This window comes from Anopheles nili, chromosome 3 (assembly GCF_943737925.1).
Source record: "Anopheles nili chromosome 3, idAnoNiliSN_F5_01, whole genome shotgun sequence".
Taxonomy (NCBI): Eukaryota; Metazoa; Arthropoda; class Insecta; order Diptera; family Culicidae; genus Anopheles; species Anopheles nili.
Genome location: NC_071292.1, coordinates 8,256,643 through 8,277,280, shown reverse-complemented (window position 1 = coordinate 8,277,280; position 20,638 = coordinate 8,256,643). Strand labels below are relative to the sequence as shown.

General features: G+C 49.7%; 1 protein-coding gene across 1 annotated transcript in view; it reads right to left on the bottom strand.

Annotated features, from left to right (window-relative positions):
- Positions 1 to 20,638, bottom strand: part of LOC128723120 (venom dipeptidyl peptidase 4) — a 58,880-nt gene that overhangs the window by 4,409 nt on the left and 33,833 nt on the right. Inside the window, exons 3-9 of the mRNA XM_053816828.1 lie at positions 15,939 to 16,053; positions 15,690 to 15,784; positions 13,195 to 13,322; positions 11,750 to 11,961; positions 11,248 to 11,407; positions 4,349 to 4,462; positions 909 to 1,032 (exon numbers count right to left, since the gene is read on the bottom strand). Coding sequence (XP_053672803.1) covers positions 909 to 1,032; positions 4,349 to 4,462; positions 11,248 to 11,407; positions 11,750 to 11,961; positions 13,195 to 13,322; positions 15,690 to 15,784; positions 15,939 to 16,053 — 948 coding nt within the window. The remainder of the gene's footprint in view (positions 1 to 908; positions 1,033 to 4,348; positions 4,463 to 11,247; positions 11,408 to 11,749; positions 11,962 to 13,194; positions 13,323 to 15,689; positions 15,785 to 15,938; positions 16,054 to 20,638) is intronic.

Genomic DNA, 20,638 nt, shown 5'->3' with positions numbered 1-20,638 from the left:
TGTCGCTTTTAGCGTTTCACTGAACCCGCCGGTGTCCGTGCGAAGCCAACCGCAGGACTTTGATGTCACACGGCGGAACGGCCATCGTGGTGGGTTACTCTCGGCACTGGTTCCTATTTAGAGGACCACTCTCGGGAGCGAGTTAATCCGTGTCCTGGATGGGAGGCGTAAAGCCTTCCTCAACAGGAAGGTCGGAACTCGGCATCATTTCGTTGCGATTCGACATACTGTGGTTCGCGAATGCAACCAGCTCTGGATGAGGTTCGAGCAAATGGTGCGGTTTGATTAGCCTTTGGTCCCATCGTCAGGATAACGACACCGCTGCCTTTTACTTCATGTCTGGCTCTTTTTTTTCTCAGTGTCCCTTTCCACTCAGTGTCCTCGAGCTAAAGCAAGCACACCCTTCTCACCACAGGGCGGTACAGCGTGGTCAGAGATTTATTGTTTCAATTTCACAGTTGAAATGCAGCAGCGCGCCCATTGGACACGCAAAAAGCAGAAACCACAACGAGCGGGCACGTTTCGGGACACGTTCCGAGCACGGCACGTTCAGATCCACCGGAACATTGCGAGGGAATTTAACGTCCGACTTCATCAACAATTGTGCAACGGACGGAATAGGAAACGGAACGGAACTGAGAACTCGACGCAGGTTGAGGGATCGAGTAACCCTCGGGTGTGTTGGTTTTTTGTTGTTGCCCAGCCCAGAACAAAGCTGACAAAGAGGCGAGGATTGGATGTTAAGTATCTCGGTGAGATTTGGACGTATGCATTTGATCTGTGGAAGCGCTAGTCGTGGTGGTGAATGAAGCCATCCTAGAACTCAGGCACACCGAAGGGTGGCTGCGCACGATTGGGGTTGGCTGCCGGACGGGCACAAGGATAACGCTGTTTGGAAGACAAATTACCTCCTGGCAGTACCACATCGGGCTTTTGCAGAGCGTCACGACCGACAGGTTCTGGGGTCGGTTCATCCAAACCACGCTGACCTCGGAGGGTGACACCCAGGACGCGCTGGTGAAGTAGTGCTCCCTGTGAAGGAAAGAAAACAAACGCACCCCCCGAGCGAGCGAGAGGTATAATGGGTGGTATAAATCGTTTGCTCAGCTTCGATCGATCGAAGGAATAGCACCGATGATGGGTTCCACTGAATAAAGCCGTTGAAAGCCGACGGGCCCCCAAAGCGGACGTCGGACAATTTATCTTCTCGTTGGCCACTAGCCCATCGGCTTTGTGGGGGTGCGTGTGTGCTAAATAAAATTTCAATCAACCACTGGAGCTTTAAGCTGGCCCACCCACATGAACGGACGGCAATGGCGAAAGTCAAATGGCGTTAAATTTTCCGATGACCGCGGCACTGAAAGCTACACAACACGCTCGGCTTCATTAAAAGTTGTTTGCCGAACTCGCTCACTAATTCATTTTCAACTTTGTGCATGGCTCCACCGTCGTGTGGGCAAACGATCGATGGTGATCGATGTTCGATGGCAGAGTAGCCTTGGCTCGAAGCCAGCTGGACCCTTGTGCGTCTCGCACTGTCCATTACTTGCAGGGTGAGTGAAATTTTTCAATTGAACGGAAACTTTTTTAATTGTATTTGAGTTCAGTTTGCGTGGGTAAAAAAATGTTTCACTCGATCAAATACGACTGGTGGTGGAAAAACGTCTGTACGTTGTTGAAGGTCCTGGGACTGAGCAGTACTAATAGCCGTTTACTGTGCCGTGCGATGAGTTTAATCAAACTTTAGCAACTTTAATTTATTTTGTAATGCTTATTTATGCTACAAACGCAACAGTGTAGATGTCCTTACGACTGATTCGCGGTGACAGTGGATCGATTTCTTTAGACGAAGAGTGTAAGCTGTCATACTCCGAACAGGCGCTCGAGTATTCAGTTCACGATTCCTTTAAGCTCGCCGCATCGTATTGGAAAGCTTTAAAAATCGCTTGATTTTGATGCTCCTTTTGGGGCGTTTGATTGTAAGCATACGATAGAGTTTCGGCATCATTTCTAATGCAAAAACGACCACACTGATCAGCACTCCGTACAGGTAGAGCTGGAAGATAGCCTTTAGGGTGTCGGTTTTCAGCACACCTTCCTCGAGCTTGAGTGACTGCTCGTACATAACCTGATCACCGATTGAATCGAACCAATTCTGGTAGTGGTTGATGAAACCGCCCTGTATCAGATACTGCCGATAGGTACGATATTTCAGCTCCAGCACCGAAAACGGACTGAACTTCATGAACTCCAGCATCGGCACGAAGGTCTCCCACATCACGTAGTACTGCCCTTCAACCGTATCGTCCTGCGAGCTCTCGAAAGACCGGTAAGCGCACGGGACCAACGTACAGAGCCGCACCGCATGGTCGATGATCCGTTTTTTCGTCATCGGCATCACACGGTGTTTCAACTCAGGAAAGATGGCCGTCACGAATTTGTGCACCGTCGGAGGTGCAGCAAACTGGTAGTCGGTAGCGACCAGCTCGGACGTGGTTTTGATACGCCTCTCGAATATCCGCATCGAGATCAGTGACAGGATCTGGCTCTCGTAGATGGTGTGGCAGAATAGGATGAGCAGGGCGAGCAACACGGCTAGTGCCCGTTCCTGGCCATTGAACAGATCCCAATTACCGGCTGACTCACCAACGAAACACCCAACATTCAACCGAATCCAGCGGCCACCGAGAGCGATCTTTGTCAGCACGATCGTCGCGACGCAACCAAGCAAACACAGCCAGATGTCGTAGTTGAACGGTTTGACGAAGAACTCCACCAGGCTTATCTGATCACCGGTCGGGATGCGTACGCAGATGCCACCGAAAGTAGGAATCGCGTGGAGTTCTCGCACACTGTCGCTTCCAAGGAATACCTTTGCAAGACACAAATCACCTAGACCACGCTCGACGAGACCGCCCATATTGTCCTGCTCGAGCTGTACTAGGTAGGTGGCGTTCTGGTGCTGTACGATGTCGTACATCATGTTGACTTCGGGACTGTACAGCTTACCATTGAAGTACACGGGCTCTAGTGATCTCTTATTGGACACGATAGTGTATCGGTAGCGGTGCAGGTTCACCAGGTAGTCGGGAAAGAGGCGCGAAAAATCGATCCTACCATCGTCTGAGAGCGCCCGAGTTTGGTTGGAAAACGTGTCAACTGTGTAGAGTTCGATCCGATCGGGGCGTGTTTCTACGGCGAGGAACAGCACTCGGTGCAGACCAAGTAACCGGTAATAGTGGGCCACCGAAGTGAGCAAATGAGACGATTGCTCGGAAATGGTGCGCTGGAACAGGATCACAAAGTACGCGTTATGGTCCCAGTACCGAGACTGGGTGTACTGGAACAGCTTGAGCGGTGGCGTGTCGGCGGTGATGTCGGACTTAAACACGACGCACACTTTGGCCTTTAGCTCCAAACTTGATTTTGTGGGCTGGTCAGGCTTGAAAGGAATCGTTTTCGAGTGCTGGTAAATCACGGGAGTCTGGAGATTGCGAGTCGATCGTAGCATCTCGGTGATGTATGGAGAAGCAAATTTTTCTGCGTACGGTTGTACGATGACGAGCAGTTGCGGGTCACGGATGGAATCAAGCACCAGTTGCAGCACATTATTCACGCGTTTCACTATGTCCGGTTCCTTGTACGGTTCCAGGTTACGACCGATAGTATAAGAGGTTAGTAGGACGATCGTTCCAATCCGGGTTAACAGCTTATGCAGGATCATTCTGTACCAAACACGACTCTGTGGCGAAAGCAAGCGATTCCGCGGGTTTTATAGGTCGTCCGGGTTGGCCATATGAATTGTAATTTTCTGCAAAGTGCACATCTTGTAGTGCATTAGCTGCGCTGAAGTCCATTTGCGGCTATTATCCACAATGGACGTATTATTGTCCATGTCAGAAAAATGCGGTTTCAGGAATGCAGTTTACTCGTGAAAGGCTGCTGCAATTTCGTTCTCTAAAAGCACGCATTTTCTAGAAACTCTTCACCACAAAACAAAAGCAACGTGGCATGAGAAGAGGATACATAAAATGGATAGAAAACATTTTATCGAACGTTCCATCGTTCGGAACAGCGCCGGACAATGGGAGAAAATTATTTAAATTCATGCAAGATACGCTAGCTTAATCTTGTTTAATCAACGTGAGAACGGGACATTTCCATTTCCATCCGTGGGCGCTCGGATAAGCACCCACACCCTTGCCTTGAGGCTTGGCCTAGGGAGTTTTTTAGTTTGTTTCTTCACCAGAAAGTCATGCTAAAGTTTTCCAAACCAAGCAGGGGGTTACGAGTTGTAAAGTGATTTCACTTTCGACGAGATCAGGAGGATCGGGAAGAGCAAACTTACTGATTCAGCAGGATCGGTGGCGGCGTGAGCTTATTCATCCGAATGCTCTTGGGGTCGGTCAAGTCAGCGACGTTCAACGTGACCGTTGGGTTGCCCGTTCCTGGCTTGGGATACCTGTCGAAGGATTAAAAATAAAAAAGGTCCAGTCGATTAGAGTCTTGCAGTGGAGTGGGTCAACTCTACGGCGAGTTGGTTACAGCAAATTACGCTCATTGCTATACGATCTAAAATACACGCTAGTGCTCGGATGCAGCGCGGATCGACAAACATCGCAGTAGGCGAAAGCTCCACGCGTTTGAGCCGCAAAGGCTTACGACGCAGCTTACTAAGGTTTCGTTCGATATAAATCTGCCAGCGTTATAAACCCACCCGCTTGGAAACAAAGTAGCCGTGGAAAAGGATCTCGCTTTTAGCCATCTCACCTACGGTGGAACTCGAATACGCTGCAGAATGGAAACGGGCACGGGAAGCGATGAAAAGTTGCTCTATCGCTTTTCGTAGCTGCTTTTATGCCTTTTGCTGCAGAACGAAGAACGGGATGAGGATGAAAATAAAAAAGAACCTAATGCCCCAGCACCGGTTGAACTTTGTCGTATGCCTTCTCGACCGAACACCGATCCTCGCCCGTTGCAACGGAAGTCCACCGAATGGGTAACATGGGTTTTCCGAGAGTTTTCTCGGGCGCGCACTCGAACGCAATTCCAACATTCGGGTGCAACTCGAATGGGAAAATGACGGTGGCAGTGATTTTATTGCAGTTTTCAGCTTCTCCGTCCACGGTTTGCGCGATAATAACCCACGACGTCGTTGCCTTCCGAAATGTGAGGCTATCAATTCCAGGCAGCAGGTCCTTTTGCACGCCGGGCACGACTTTGTGTGCTGGCATTGTTTCATTAGCGCCAGCACGTTGGCCGGACGATTGGCTTATTGAATCATAACCTCGCATTTCGGGCGCACACGCTTCGCCAAAATGGCGTCTTTGGGAAAACAAAAGACTCCTCGAGGAGCGTGGGTGTTTGCGTTATGTTTTTCTTTCATTTCCCTGCCGACCGATCGCGAGAGGGCAGGGCATAAATTCTCATCCCGCGATGGGTTGCAGATGCAGAGGGCATAAATTCCGCCCGGCAAATGACTTCCAGTTTGCCGACCTGGATGAAGGTCGTGCCCTGCTGTGGAACGGTTCAGTTTCATTTCGGGTGGATTCGAAGACGCATCTTGGATGGACGAATCGGGGGCACCATTAATTTTGCGAAAGTTTGCCCCAAATTTGCCTGCCTTCGCAGTTGGTAAGATGCCGACTAAAGCCCGATCGGATCGGCCCTCGGATCTCGACAGCTGGAACAGTGCCCGAGTGGTTTCACCGTTTTTCGATGAAAGCTTTGTGTTTGAGCGTGAGTGAGCTTCCGCTTGAGTGAGCCATTGAGCTCTCGAGGGCACGGTCTGACTGACTTGGGGCGTGGGCGTGTAATGTAAATATTTAAACTGTTCTCGAATTCCTCGAACCGAACGGGGTTCGCCACGGGGTTCCACGCGGATGGGTTTGAGTTATCTTCCAATTAGTGAAATTAAGGAGCTCATTCCGCACGTGAAGTGGCTTCCTCCAGACGTTGGTCGTGGTAGTAAATCTTTATCATTTTGTGCTCGACGGCCGTTGGGTCGAATCCTGAAAAACTTCCAATTCTTCTGTATTCGCATTGTCGTATCGGTACGCTGCGAGACAGGGGACAAATTAGTACGCTCAAAGCCACACTAAATGGCTGGCTTGTGGCGGGTGTTCTACTCCGGAGGGAATTTCCGAGTTTTCCTAAACTTTCCCCCAACGCCTCTAGGCTCTGAAGGGAGGCTAGCGATATCCGTGACGTTCCTATACACGACCTTCAGGACCTGTGGAAAGAACAAACATTACAACCCTTTTCTGGTGCAGAGAGCTAGCGGCGTTCACATAACGGCAAGGGGCCAACGAAGAACTATTAATCTCGTTAATAATTAGCCACCGAGTTCATGTTACGCGAACGAAGGCGAGGTGCTACTAAAATATTCAGCACGACTAATAGCTCCCGACCCCGGCCGGGTTGTTCCACCCTCATCAAAGAGCGCCTCAATTATTCAGCCGTTGTTCAAAAACTTGCCAACGCTTGCGACACCGGGGGATAACGCGTGTTGATGATCGAAACACAATGAAACTTAATAAGTGGTAGATGAAACGCGCCATCGCCGTGCTGCAAAGAGCGTGTCCTTGCTGCAGCACCCACGCGCGAAGGCGCGAAGCAAACAGAACGATTTGCCGGTGCAGACATTGTTGCAACCGGCTGCACGCTTCCTTGACGACGTACCGGAAGTGGTAACAAATTTTCACCCTTACACGCTGCCAGCGGGATTCCACCAGAGGGTGGTAGCGTCATGGCACAGTTCAAGAGATGTACACGGTGTTTGATTGTGTTTGTGCTGATCATTGTTCCGGAAACGGGCACGAGTTCCGTTCGCTCGCCCGAGAAAACTGGAAAGTGCAGCATTTTCCGCGCACCGCGCACGTACCTGTAGCCGGCAGCCGTAGTCAAACAGAGCGAATTAGGACGTGATGAGTGTTTGAGAAGCGTCGAGTGAGAGTTCCACGGATTCGGGAGCTTTCCGATGTGGGTTAAAAAAAGGGGTGTATTTATACGGCAAAAATCAACATACACCCACATAGATACTTTGCGTCACGGGGCAAGTGGGGCTATTTGCGAACTTAATTCACTCCGTTTCGCTCTTTGTGGCCAACAGCCTGAACTAACGATATGTTTGTTCGTGTGCTGAATTTCCCAAACCAAGGCTGTTAGAAGCGCGTTCCGGTACGGTGTAACATTTGTTTCGCATGGACTATGGCAGGATTAAACCCACGATCGTTCGTCGGTCTCGATCGAACGAGACAAAGAAAAATGGCACCATCAAATTCGCATCATCATGCGACCAGTCCCAATGTGGTGAATAATCGTTTCGTTCCCAGATCGGTTTCACATCAGTAACGTACTCGGACAACGCTTCGCTCGGTTCCTTTGGCTGGTGTGCGATTTGTCAAGCATAAATCGCTTAGATCGTGTCCTGAGGACATTCCGTCCCATTCGTTGGTATTTTCCCGCAGCATTCTTCCCGTGGTTCCACCGATCGGTGGTCATTTTTCATTTGCGTTATTTATGGATTTCCATTCAGCAGCATATTCTAAATAATTCACTCACATATGTCGTATTCGTTGCGGGTCGTGGAACGTTGTGGAACGCGGTGCAAGGATCACAACCGGAACCGCCCCCGGTACTCGCAAATCGAGGAGGCGATGCTCTCGCTCTCTTGAGTGGGTGTACGCCGGTTTTCCTGGGTCCAAAAGCTCACCGACAGCCATCCTAAATCACGCGAACATGAAGCGTATCTTATGTACGGTTCTTTGGGAGCCCCCATTCCCAAGCCGCTGATGGCGAAAAAGGGCGAACAAAAAAAAACGCGCACATGAAATCTTTCCATTCCCCACAATGAACGAGGAGTGCGGAATTCTTCTCAAGAAGCAGAATAAAAAGGCAGGCACCAAGCACCCGTTCGGCGAAGGCACGAAAGCGTATAGTTTTTGCGTCGAAATTGCTTTCTTTTCCGTCGGTGTTGCCGGCCGAGCCCTTTTTCCAGCCGTTCACGCGCGCAGCACCATCTCACCGGCTTGGGCGGGCTTGACGTGACGAAAGATGAAGAATGAAGAACGAACAGCAACACAAAAAAGGCAGCAGGAAGCGAAACGACCGGAGGGAAAATTGCAGCACTCCCTGTCACGAGCCGTGCGCTTTTCCGGGACCTTCAAAGATTGCGACAACCCATCGTTCCCGCGTCACCGAATCTGATTGAGGAATGCAAACAGTGGAAGAGTGCAAAAAAGAAGAGAAAAAAAAACATCAAGAATGCGAGGGCATGAAAAATGCGGGCAAGAAAAGCCCTTTCTGCTTGTGAAATAATAACAAAACAGAAGCACCCCGATTCCAGCTTCTCGGGGCTTCTTTTTTTGGCGGTAGAGAGCGAAACGAGCGTACCAAAAATAGCTGAACGTTTTCGTTCCGGTTTTTCCACCCACCGGATTGCCGTCAATTGAATTAAATAAACGCAAAATTAAAGACCGAACTCGTCCGCAGGGCGGATGGCACCCAAGGTGTTCGTTTGCGTCTTTTATTGCGCTTATCTCGCAGGGAGCAGGAATCGCACGTCCGGAATTCGGTGCTGGAAGTTTTGGGCAACATTTTTTTACGACCACTAAAGTGTTGTACAACGCCCGCGAAGTTGTTGAGTATTAATGGTACAGCACGAGAGATATCAACCCGAATGGAGTGCATTTTCGGTGGCTTTTCTCTTTCGCGAAAGCACGCCGCGGCCCCATGCGCATGTGAAGTTATTCGGAAAGAAGTACGATTTGTCGGGAAATTGATTCAAGACCCATTAGCTTTTGTTTCGTCTCGATTCCACAGCATGCTGGGAGTGCGAAAAGAACGTCTAAATCGTCCCCAAAACCCTTTTTTTGTTGTAAGCCACGCTTCCTTTTACGTTATTCTTTTTGAGGAGGCCCTTTTCCTCGGAGCCTCGAAAAAGAACTTCATCTTCTGAAGGATCGCTCCTGAGAAGCGTGTTTCTGTGTATGGCGTTAACAAAAAAAAAACCCCGCCAGCAGCAGGCGGGATAGCAGGAAATCATAAGCAGCGCAAACGACGTCATTTAGGTCGTCTGTTTTATGCCGTAATGGCGTCGTTCCGTACAAAAGGATGATGAGCCGTGTGCCGCGATCCGCCGTATCAATTCCTGATCCTTGATGTTGGCCGAAGGGCATCAGGGCAGCAGAATGCCACTTTTTCCCTTCGGCTGGCTGGTTTGATCGCTCTAGCAGATCCACTCCAGTAGTAGCCCGGCTGAGTCTGGAAACCGGGGGATGGACCGGGTTCGTCCTTCCCATCGCAAGCGCGCAGGGAAAAAGCGATTGTGTGCGGGCGTATCCTTGGGAAATAAAGGGACAACCCTGCTCACCTAGCGCGCTTTTGTTTGCGCCTCATGCAAAGTTGTTCCCGGTTTGTGGATCGAAGCGGCGTCGGAGAACAAACATGTACACATCGTCCGGCCGGAAGCGCCCCGAACATGCACATAGGAGCCCGGATAGGCCCGGTGACAACGGGCACCAGACAATGCCCGATCACACCCCTTGGGGCGTCCTTGGGGAGCACCGGGAAGGACGTGCGAAAAATGGTGTGTGTGTCCTTCGGTGCTGCGAGCTTTTATGCTCGCGCCCGCACCAACCATCCGCAGTAAGTACCTTTTAAGATGGGTTCCAGCGATGAAAAAGCTCCGCCTACCGCCTGGCAAGTAATGAAACGAACCGACACCGGTGGCCGGATTCTCGTTCCCGGATGATGAACGGATGTAGCATCAAAGATTGCCCGGGAACCGGCAAAAACCGGACGAAGCCCCATCCCGGCCTGGGTGGAACGAAAGACACGGACACGGACAAAGTGTGCACAATGTCAAGGTTGGCGCTCGTAATGGAATCATCAGCTTTGTCGCTGTTAACAGCACCGGTGACTCCCACGCGTTCCCGCCCACGAGCGGACATATTACGATCGAGGAAATATGGCCCGTTCTGTTGCAGCAGCTCGGTACGGTTCGCTTCCTTTTTGGTTCGGTTCACAGCGTTCTGCCGTTGCCGGTGAAGGAGATTGAAAAACGTAAATGATCAGAAAACAAAAGCAAGCGGTAAGATTTGATCCGATCCGTGGATTATCGGTGAGGGTATTCTTTTTGAACGGCATGAGCAGCCCACTCGGAAAAGGAAGAATAGCACTGTGAAAAGGACGGCAGAGTAATGCCATTGTTTGGCGGGATTTTATTAGTTGCCAATCGGTGTAACAATGCGAAACGACTCTCGATTACTGCAGGGAGGCAGTGAAATGGGACTCGTAATTGAAACGGAAAGCGCCAACCTTCCATATCCAGGTGCCAGTTGTTGTGCCAGGAGTAATTTTCAATTTTCATTTCCAAAAGCATCACAATGATTGCTTGAAATGAATGTCCAGCTTTCGGGGTGACTGTGCCGGATTTGAGATTAGCGAGCGGGCAAAATAAACTGGACAAAAAGCCAGCAAAGGTTGAACGGAACATATTAAATTCCTTCACTGACATATCCGAGCCGTTCTATATCCGAGCCGTTGCAGTAAAGAACAAAGATAGTAATGAAATACCGGTCCCATTCTTTCTGCGTGATGGATGTGACATCGGACAGTCAGCTGTTTAAATGTTGCGACCCTTTAAGGCTGAGCTTTGAAAGCTCCCATTGCCTAGCGCAATGTTTCTTCGCTCACACGTCGTCAAAAGCAATCACTAATAGACAACCGTTTATCTGCTCGAGCTGGTAATCACTACTCGCATGTTTGCCGCGTCGAGTCCGATAATCATGGCACGTGCTCGAGGCAAACAACATCTCGAACGAGTTGATAATGTCAGAAATGATTTAAGTAGCCGATTCACGAGAAAAGGCACCACCGGCGAGTTAGATATCGTTTGTGGCCTCTCATGCGTGTGTCTCTCGTTCCCATGGGCAACGCGATTGATTCGAGATCCAGAAGCCAGAAACCGAGCACGTGACCTTACTACTAATGTCGGTGATTAGGCGCTCGTCCCGGTAGGGGGTCCTTTCCAGAGATAGAGAGCGAGAAAGCGAGTGTGGAACGCTTTTTCAGACATACACACAATTTCTAATCCATTCCCAACGCCCTCCGAAATGCAATTAATAATGAAAAAGCAAAAAGCTTCCGGCAATGGTGGCATTCGTGTGGCGTATCCTTGCCGCCTCCCGTTTTATTGCCAAGGGTTCCTTGTTGTGCTTGTGGCCGTAGCTGGCCAACACTTACCGCAGGGAGCGTATCTGGGGGTAGAGATTGATGTCGCCACTCGCCGTACCGTACCAGGCAAACTGTTGCTCCTGCACGAGCGAATCGTTGAACGTGGTGTACAGCATCAGGTGGCCGTCCGTGGACAACCAGATCGCTTTGTTGGTGTGCAGGATTTCCTCTACAGGACGACAATGAGAGAGAGAGAGAGAGCAATAGAGCAAAAGACGAAAGCGAGAGAGGCGTTAGAGACAAATGGTAAGTTAATTAAAAATTGCATAATTGCATCGGGAAGTGAATGGGCATTACGAAAAAATGGTGCGATGCAATGCAGTGTCGGATTGGATTGCATTTCAGGCGAGCTGTTAACATTAACGAAGAGAACGTTAAGGACCTGTTGAAGGCTTGTCGGACAGCTCGTTCAGTGTGGTGTTGACGTGATATTTTTTTTTTGCTCCATCCTCGTGGTCCTTTCAAGCACCTGGTGGTACGTTCGATTGAAACTTTCGCACAAAACACTCACCTTCGTACAGCCAGTCGGGTACACCATTGTACACGATTCCGGGGATGGCGTTCTTGGTCAACCGGTAGGCTTGAGCGGCTCGGGCTGATGGTTTGTAGTAGATGTCGTACTCGTACACCAGCACGATGGCTTGGCCTTTGGGAGTAAACTCGGCGTGCAGCAGGTACGGCCAGTCGTCAATCAGCGAATTGATGGTCAGCTGAATTGTTTCACTGGAATGAGAGAACTCGTTCGAGGAGTGTTAAACATGAGCCGTCTGTAGCACCGCGAATGGTGCGGTTGGCAAACTGGTAATTGCGCTCTAATTGTCGTGGGCTTTGATGTCGCAAGGGTGTGAAGATGGGCGAGGTCCTTGCGGATTTTGTGTGCTGCTGGGCTGAAGGATCCCACCGGGAGTTGATCGAGGCAGTTTGACGGTGAATATTAAACAGGCCACCCGTTCACCTGGGTGCGTTGAGTGCGTTCGCTCGCCGGGAGGGATTTGTTCCGTTTTTTTTTGTTGCGCCCTTTCTAATTTCCATTTCCATTAAGTGGAATAGGTTACATCCACGCAACGTTCCATCTGAATATTGCAGCTGGTTTGCTTCGTAGACGACTAGGGCACAGCCAATATGTTTTCGGCCAGTGGCAATAAAGCACCAGCCGTGCAAAAATAAACGAATCAAACACGGGACGACATTGTGTTGCACCACAGCAAAGGATCAACTGCGCTTGCCACGTGGCCACGTGGAGAAGCGTTAAATAAAAAGTCTCCCGCCGACTGGGAACGGGAACGGACGAACGCGCACACAAAAATCAATGAATTACCGGCCAATCAGAGGGACACAAACCCACCCGTGGATGTCACGTCACTTAAAGCCCACAAATTGATCCAGCGGCGCGGAACAATTTATGCCCTTTGGAGGGGAAAGCGAATGAAAAACGACGGATGCGACGGATCGGTAGAAAGGTTCTCTCTCGGCTAGTGGCAGCTGTCAGCTTGGCTTCCGGTTTAATGGGCCATTAAAAGCCCGCCACCGGTGGCCGACTATTGCGAGCTTTCCGGTTCAGGGACGAGCACAAGTTGTGTGAGTGTGTGCTTTTTTGCTCGCTTCCTTTCGATCGGTTGGTGTTAATTTTTCCAGCGCTCGTCCGAAAAACCGAGTGCCCATTAAAACTCTTCAATCGTTGCCTTGTGCGTCCGTCTGTGCGTTTGCAAGGGTGTGTTTGTTGGTTGAGCTTTATCGCCACTACCGGCTTGGGTGCTCTGACGGACGGAAGTTTTAGAGGAAAGCAGTCATTTTCCGGACACAGGATAAACATCCGGACGCGTCGACGGAACTGCCATTGACCGCCATATTCGAGCAGTGATACTTTGGGGCCTCAACATCCCTAATCCCGATGGTCCTCACGATCGCCTTAAATGTGTGTGCTAAATCGTGTGACAAAGTACCCGTGTGCCTTACCTCGTCGTGATGTCGTAGACGGTGTACTGCGCCAGGAACGAGTGGCGGAACAGCTTCTGAACGTTCTGCGCCAACAGCAGGTACCTCCGGTCGGCCGAGATAGAGAACTTGACAGGAGCGAGCGTTTTCTAGTGAAAAAGGGTGTGCGAGAAAAGAAAAAAAGGACGTCACAAGAAAGCAATCAAAGTAAGCCGGCCGGTCGGTCGCCATCAGCACCAGTTGCGCGCTCCATCGATACGTCATTCGCTCTGTGGTCTCTGGAGGTGTTGCGCTTTGACCGTCGATCAAAGGCGGCCAAATTCACTGAATCCCATTTTCACCGGTTGCTTTGATGAGATGACAAATCCCTTAAACTGTTGCGGTTAGCGCTAGGGGGATTCCGCGATAAACGGATTGACAGCTCAAACCGAACCTGCTCGGCTGTAACGGCAGGGATTTTCGAGATTATGACGCGTTGACAGGATTTCAAAATTGATTTCCGGGACGAGCGAATTTGTGGAGATAATTCTAATCAGTTTTTAAATGTTTCTTCTCATGAATTAAGCACCCGTCTGCAGCTTAAACGCGAGCAAACACTTTGTTCTGATAAACTTAAACCGAGACGGATGTAATTTTGTTGCTTGATGCAACGCAACGCGCTTCCCGGCAAGTTGGTCCTTACGGAAAGCATAATTTATGCTTTTTTTTAGCCAGCAAAACTTCTTCTCATGCGGTTTCTTGCCCTTCCGACCGGCAACTGGCCAGACGAAAGACTACCGCGTGAACAGCTGTCAGCTTCTTTTGGGGGTGGTTCAGCGCTATCGCAGATCGTGGTTAATCCTAGCCGTAGGAGCTTCCATCCGTGCGTCGGCTGAAAGCGATAGGAACAATATATTTTCATGCGCTTGGAGGTGGCTATTTTTTTCTCCACCAACATCGTGAGGATTCGGGGTCCAATCCTTCGCCCAGAGTTGAGAGCGACCGTCGTCGAGGATAACCTGGGGGTTTACCAGAGAGAGAAAAAGAGAGAGAGCGAGAGACCTCGGTGCGAGTAATTGGGAAAGTTTTTGGGGCAAATGTACTTCACCATAGATCATGGCGCGCCGGTGTGTAGTGGAGGGCGATGATAGTGATTTCCGACGACCACCCGTCTGTGCCAGCGGCTACCCGTTTGCTAACCGCGAGAAAGCTGGCAGGTCGCTGTTTCGCGCCCAAAAAACCCCAAGCGGGTTGGCAAGTTCGCGCATAAAACATAAACTTCCCACCGGCACACTCACGGCGTCGTGGGCACGTGCCAGGACACGCAACACCGCACCTTCCACGATGTCCCTCGAGGGGAGTTCACCCAGACAGGGGAAAACAACTTTTAACACCGTGCTAAATATTTCGCTAGCGATCTTTATTATGCGTCAAGTTAGCGTTCCGGCGTGTACGGGTTGGGTTCCCCTTCTCGAGGCGCAAGTTTTTCACCCACACCCGACACCGAATGGGTTGAGCGGTTGCACTTTGGGAAATTGGATTGAGATTTCGAACGATCCGACTGAAGCAGGGGGTCTCGTTGGGTGGGTGGGCGTTTCACGGCACAAACAACCGCTCCGAGGGCGTCGATGAGTAATTGGAATAATAAGGCCTGCCTGTGGAGACTGGTGGTCCCGATCCCGAGCCCGATAAAACAGGGTGCGGCTTTATCCCCTGCTGGGAACTGAGGTCTCGAAAACAACGTCTCTGGGCCCAGACTGGAGCTTATTCTGGTTGTGTTCCGGCTCACTTTTAAAGGTGCTCGTCCAAATTTGTCCTTTTTTAAAGTGATGTAATTAATTCAGTGGAACTAGGAGACGCGTTTTGGGTGGAGATGAGCGCCTGCAAAGGATGGAAGCCTGCTCGCACCTGGCTCCCTCTGGTGGACGTTGTTTTGGACCTTCAAGAGCCACGATTAATTACCCTGCGCTTGGCAGAGCCCTCGAAACGCCCGGCTGAGCTCCGGTGTTGGTGTGCGTACCCGTGTCAGGAAAAATGTCTTCGCGGGTTTCACGCGCCACACCGGAGAAGAATGGCAAAATTTCCCATCTAGCGGCTGCAAATCAGATTTTGGGATGATAAGATTAGGGGCGTTGATGTGGCTTGCGAGCTGGCTTCGTGGGATGTTTTTGCCGATTAGGTTTTTTGTTTTTTTTTCGCCTCTCTGGGGATGCGTCTTTGGGTTCTTATTGTGGTAAGGACCACGGCAAGTTCGGTGAAATGGTGAGATTGAGTTTTAGATTAAATATTAATTTTAAATTCGTTGCATTATTGAGCAACACGCACTTGGTTGGGACGCGTTTTTACGAGGAAAACCATCATGCATATTAAGCACCAACCACAAGATGCATGCATTTCAGGGAAATGTAAAATAAAACTCGCTCTCTCACGAACGAGTAAATTATTTAAATCCCGCCTGGAAAAGCTGAAGATATCGAGCAGACATTGATGGAGCGCGGCAGATCACAGGAATCCCTGTGACTGTCAACCTCACTTACCAGCGTCGTGTTGGACATGAGAACCCGTTCGGAGAGATTATTCATGCTGAGTAAACTTATTTCCCCCCAGTGGTTTTGGTACAGGAATTCGTCGGCTGGCAGGTTCCCAAGTCACCCGGTGCGGCAAGATGTCACCCGGTCCGAGCAGCGTCACACGGTCACGGCAAGAAGAAGCAAGAAACGTTAAGCAGATTATGAAGCGATCGTAGAAATTGCCCTCCCCAACGTTCCCGTTTTGGTGGAACTTACGCCCGATCCAGCTGCCGTTGAGCTTCTTCGGTGCGTACTCGCCATCGATGATGTCCTGCAGTCGTATCCGTTGGCCCTTCACACGAGGACCCTCGTCCGGGGGCGTCAGCAGCACCTGGTGGTGGTGGGCGGGAAAAAGCGGGACGGGTAAAGTTATTGAGCAATCAAACCGGTCAAACACACCCACACGTGCACACACCCAAATGGGCTCTCGAGGTCAAGGGTTTGATGTCGTAATAGAGGCACACATGCACGCACGCCCTGGGTGACATCCTGGCATCAATCCTGGCTGTTAGACATCAGCGAACGAAGCCTCCACCAGTTTGCATACGAGCGAGTGGCTAAGTAGCTTTGATAGGGCAGCTCATTTAGGAGAGGAGCCTTAGGGAGCTTTGCAAAGGATGCGCCATACATGGGGACAGTGGGATCAGGGGTTTCTTGCGATGGAGTTCATCGAAAAAGGTAGTGATGGTTATCGTTGTGCGTTGGTGTGAGCTTGGGAAGAATGCCAATCGATTTCAAAACTTCGATCCGCTCCATTTTTTGAAGTGGATTAGTTCCCCTCGAGGAGATAAGAAATCGAGCAAATAGAAAAAAAGGGCACTTTTAGAAGATTCACAGCTGTCGATAAATTCGGCTAAGAACTCAGGCAAAATTCGGTGCATAATTTGATAACAGTGTCTGCATGGAAAAGCGGTCGCAGAGGAAGTTGTCTTTTTCGATTTTATCGATTCCGACGATGCAGCCAACGGGTTCCTTTGTTATCGTTTGCTGCTGCGTTTCGAACAACTCAACCACGAGGGCCTAGCAACGGAACGACTTTGCAGCGGTTCCTTTGATACGATGTTGACACAAATTTGAACAACGTTCCTCGCAACAACTGTTTTTTGAGTCAACCTGAAGCATGGTGGGATCTTTTCCACTGTGGTGCAATACCGGGAGGAAATGAAAAGGCTCGTTGTTGTTGATTTGTGGTGCATTCAGAATGCGCTTTGTGGACTGTATGTTTGCTTTGCAGCAATTGTGTTGCTAGTTTTTTGTGCGAAAGAAAGCCAGTCCCGGTTCCGTTTGAGGTCGTCGATGGTGATGTTTTCAACTGAACAGAACCAATATTAGAGTCCCCGTGCAATCGACTTCATTGAACGCACTTCATTTCTCAGAAAGACTCATTTCCTTGGAATTTCCTCGCTTCTTTGCTAGCATTTTGGCGTAGGAATAGATTTCAAATTACTCTACCTTGAAGTATTCGTGGAACAGCATAGCATCTGTCTCATTTCGTAATCTTCCTGATGCACCAACGTGGTGTAAACCATTTTAAATTTATATATATTTTCATTTGCGCTTCCGGAAAGTAATTAAAACATTATAATTGCGTTGCTGCAACACGAATACTAATGCGAGCACGTTGGCAGGGCAGGGCCGCCAGATGCATGCACCGGGTTTCGAGTATAATTGAAAAAGCTTTCGAAATCCAGGTCGGGTCGGGAACCGGACACGTCAGGTAGCACCAGGACATTTCCAACAAATATCAGCTGCATTTTAATCGGAACCGGCCTCGAGCACTGGCGAAGAAATGCAAATGATTGCGCCAGAGAAGTGCTCGCCAGCGAAGTGCTGAAGTACCATCGGGAAGGTGGCGTAGCTTTTCCTCGTTTTGCTTGCGTGTCCCAGGAGCGTCCGTCAGGAGCAGATGTTACCTATAGTGGGGAACGGATTTTCGACGATATTTTGCTAGCATGTTTCCCGATGCCCTCGCACGTAGGGCAGACAGCAGAAAGCTGCTCTCAATTTTGCCTAACTTCACGTTCCGAGTGCAGTACTTCAAGCAATAGCGTTGTGAGGTTTTGGCAAGCTTGTGCCACTCCCAAAGTGGCAATTGAGGCACCCATTAAACGAATGATTTATATCATACAGATAAGTTTCGAAATAATGCACACTTGTTTATCGTTCTGTGCATTGTTCGCTCAGTATCAAGCCTTTTAATGCTTGAATAACAACCATTAGCAGCGTTGGTTTCGGTGTTCATTTTGCGTTTAATTCCAGAGAAAATAAATTACCTTTATTAGCAGTAATGGAAGGGATCTTGGTTAGCCTGGCCGCAATGATTAATAAATTCTGCGATTCCATAGCTCCATGCTTGGAACTGTTTGCTATATTGCACCGACACTGTAAGTCAGCACGGCATGGTGCACTCTAGCTGCCAGCTCAGGGGCACAATTGCCTCGGGAAGAACCGGTTCAGATACCGGCACCGTTACCGCTGGAAGCGCCGAAAGCAATTAAATATAATTTTCCAACTGCCAACTGGGCACCGGAACGTGCCTGGATGACCGATCTCCTAGTGCCATGGCGTTTTGGCGTCGCTCGAGACGCAAACATTCAATTGCTCTTCGTTTTTAGCTCCGACCATTTCGAGGGTGCCGGTTTGCGGTAATTAGAATTTTCCGGAAATGTGTCAGTACAAACTGAAGCGTCTGTTGGGAGCGTTTCTTCGCAACCGAAAAGTGGGAAAAAAATGCTCCCGAGAGCGCATGATGCTTCACAAGACTAACTCAAAATGGGTCGACATAAACGATACATCTCGCGTTTCAAAACAAACGCCCTGTTGGGCCTCATCGCTGGGTCCGTAATAATAACAGTTGCGTGAATTACGTTCAAGGGCTATCCGTCCCTCCCAACCTCGGTAATATGAGAACCGACAAGCTCCGCTTCACGGAAGGGCAACGGAACTAGGAAGTTGATAAACGGCGTGCGAACATCATGCTCAATTATTTACGAAGCCCTTTTCGTTGGCAGCGTTTGAGATTTAGTTATTGTTGACGTGCAGCCGCACCCAGGACGCAATTCCGCGAAAAGGGTTCGCATCTCGCGCGGGCAGATTGAGTTTTAGGCGATCGGTTGGTTAAGATACGAACGACCAACGCCAACATCTGCTCCGGTTGGGTGAGGTTCCGTCGTCTGAGTCTCGGGGTTTTTGTTGAAGGTTTAATGCTTTTTATGTCTCGAAGACGGAGTACCGTCAACAAACCCGCGGGAAAACGCTCGCAAAATATTTGTTCGTCATAATTTTCATGGTCGACATTCTTGTCCGTTGTTTTAGCGCGTTTATTTCTATTTCGTCCGTCCGCTGTTGGGCATTTTCCTGACGAAACAAATAAAAAACCCACCATATCTGCTCAGTATGAACCTTCTCAAATTTCCCTCAACTTTGAGAGGCATTCCGGTTCGAAAACAAATACCGCCATTGGCGTGAACGCAACTCTCTAGCAAATTGGCTTTAAACCGGTGGTCATGTGGCGTGCTGTAACGTTTCGTATTCGGTCATCCCCCACACTGTGAAGCTAAAGGGATCACGACCCCATCTACCCTACTTTTCACTCAACAACTTCACCGGAGTTTTCACCTCGAAGAAGCGAAGGTCGAAAGTAACTTGTCAACTTGACGTCCCCTCGCAAGGTTCGACGGTTTCGGAGGGGTTCTCGGAAGCACGATGTGATGCGCACGGGAACTCCTGCCCACGAAAAAGGGACAAACTCTGGTTCGTGTACCGCCGAACCACCCGGAGGGTGTAAGGAAATTAACCACACCGTGCACGGGAGAATGAATTGTGCAGAAATTGGGCAATAAGCTCGTTTTAGGTGGCGGCAACTTTCGACTTTTCTTTCCCAGACCGGACCGCAAAACAAAACAAAAAAGCCCACGTTCGGTTTCTCGCCTATCGGTTCCGGAGGACGGGAAAAAAACCCTGTCTCTGGGCAGCGTCATACCGAGGCGACGTTGGCAAATTAAATTATTTGCTATATTGAATTTGGTGACGGATCCAATCGTCACGGGACGCGAATTGGCAAGGGTTCTAGGGCCTGGGCTGGGTATCGGTTTCAAGGTCGTCCAGGGAATTGCATTTGCGCGACGGACGCATGTACCACAAAAAAAGGGGTTTCGAAGGCACTTACAGCTGCGAAAGATGGCGAAACAAAGGGATGGCCCCGTTGAAAGAAGAAGGTAAATTGGATTTCACATGGAACATTTACACGAAAAGTGAGCGGTTGACAACTCGCCCGCTCGAATGTGGATGGATTTGGTATGTTCGATCACACACCGAATCACCGAGCATTTGTGAGGTTCTCCATTAAAAACGTGATTAATGGAGAGCGTTTTGTGAAAAAGTGATCCCTTCCGTTTGAAGTCCCCATCGTTCGATTCGGTAGAATTGTGACACCCTCTCTTGAAGCTCGAAAGTTCAAGCGGTCGGTGACTTCTTCAGGGCGCCCTTGAACGTCATTGGGTAGTCCTTGCTCAGAATTTACGATCCGTCCCGTCAGAGTCCCTAGGGAGCGGTATCGTACAAAAGATGCGCCAAGAAAGCCACAACTTAGTTTGCGATGTATTTTTTTGCCACCTGATCGTGGTTCAGCGTATCATAGACCATTTTGGGGGATACAAAAAAACAAACCCCCAACTTTAATGCGGTTTTTCCTTCTGGTCGTGATCTAGCAAGGATTTATCGCCGTCTGCCAAGGTCAAAGAACTGGTGCGGAAACAGCTGTAGCATAGGGAATAGCTTCTGCGCTTTATTGCTCTAGTCGTGGCTGCAACAGCGAATCCACTTAACCTTTCCTTGCATTCGTCCTGCTATCTATTATGTAGAATGAATTTTCTCCATTTGCAACCCGCAACACTTCAGGTTGTGCTTGTGCGGTT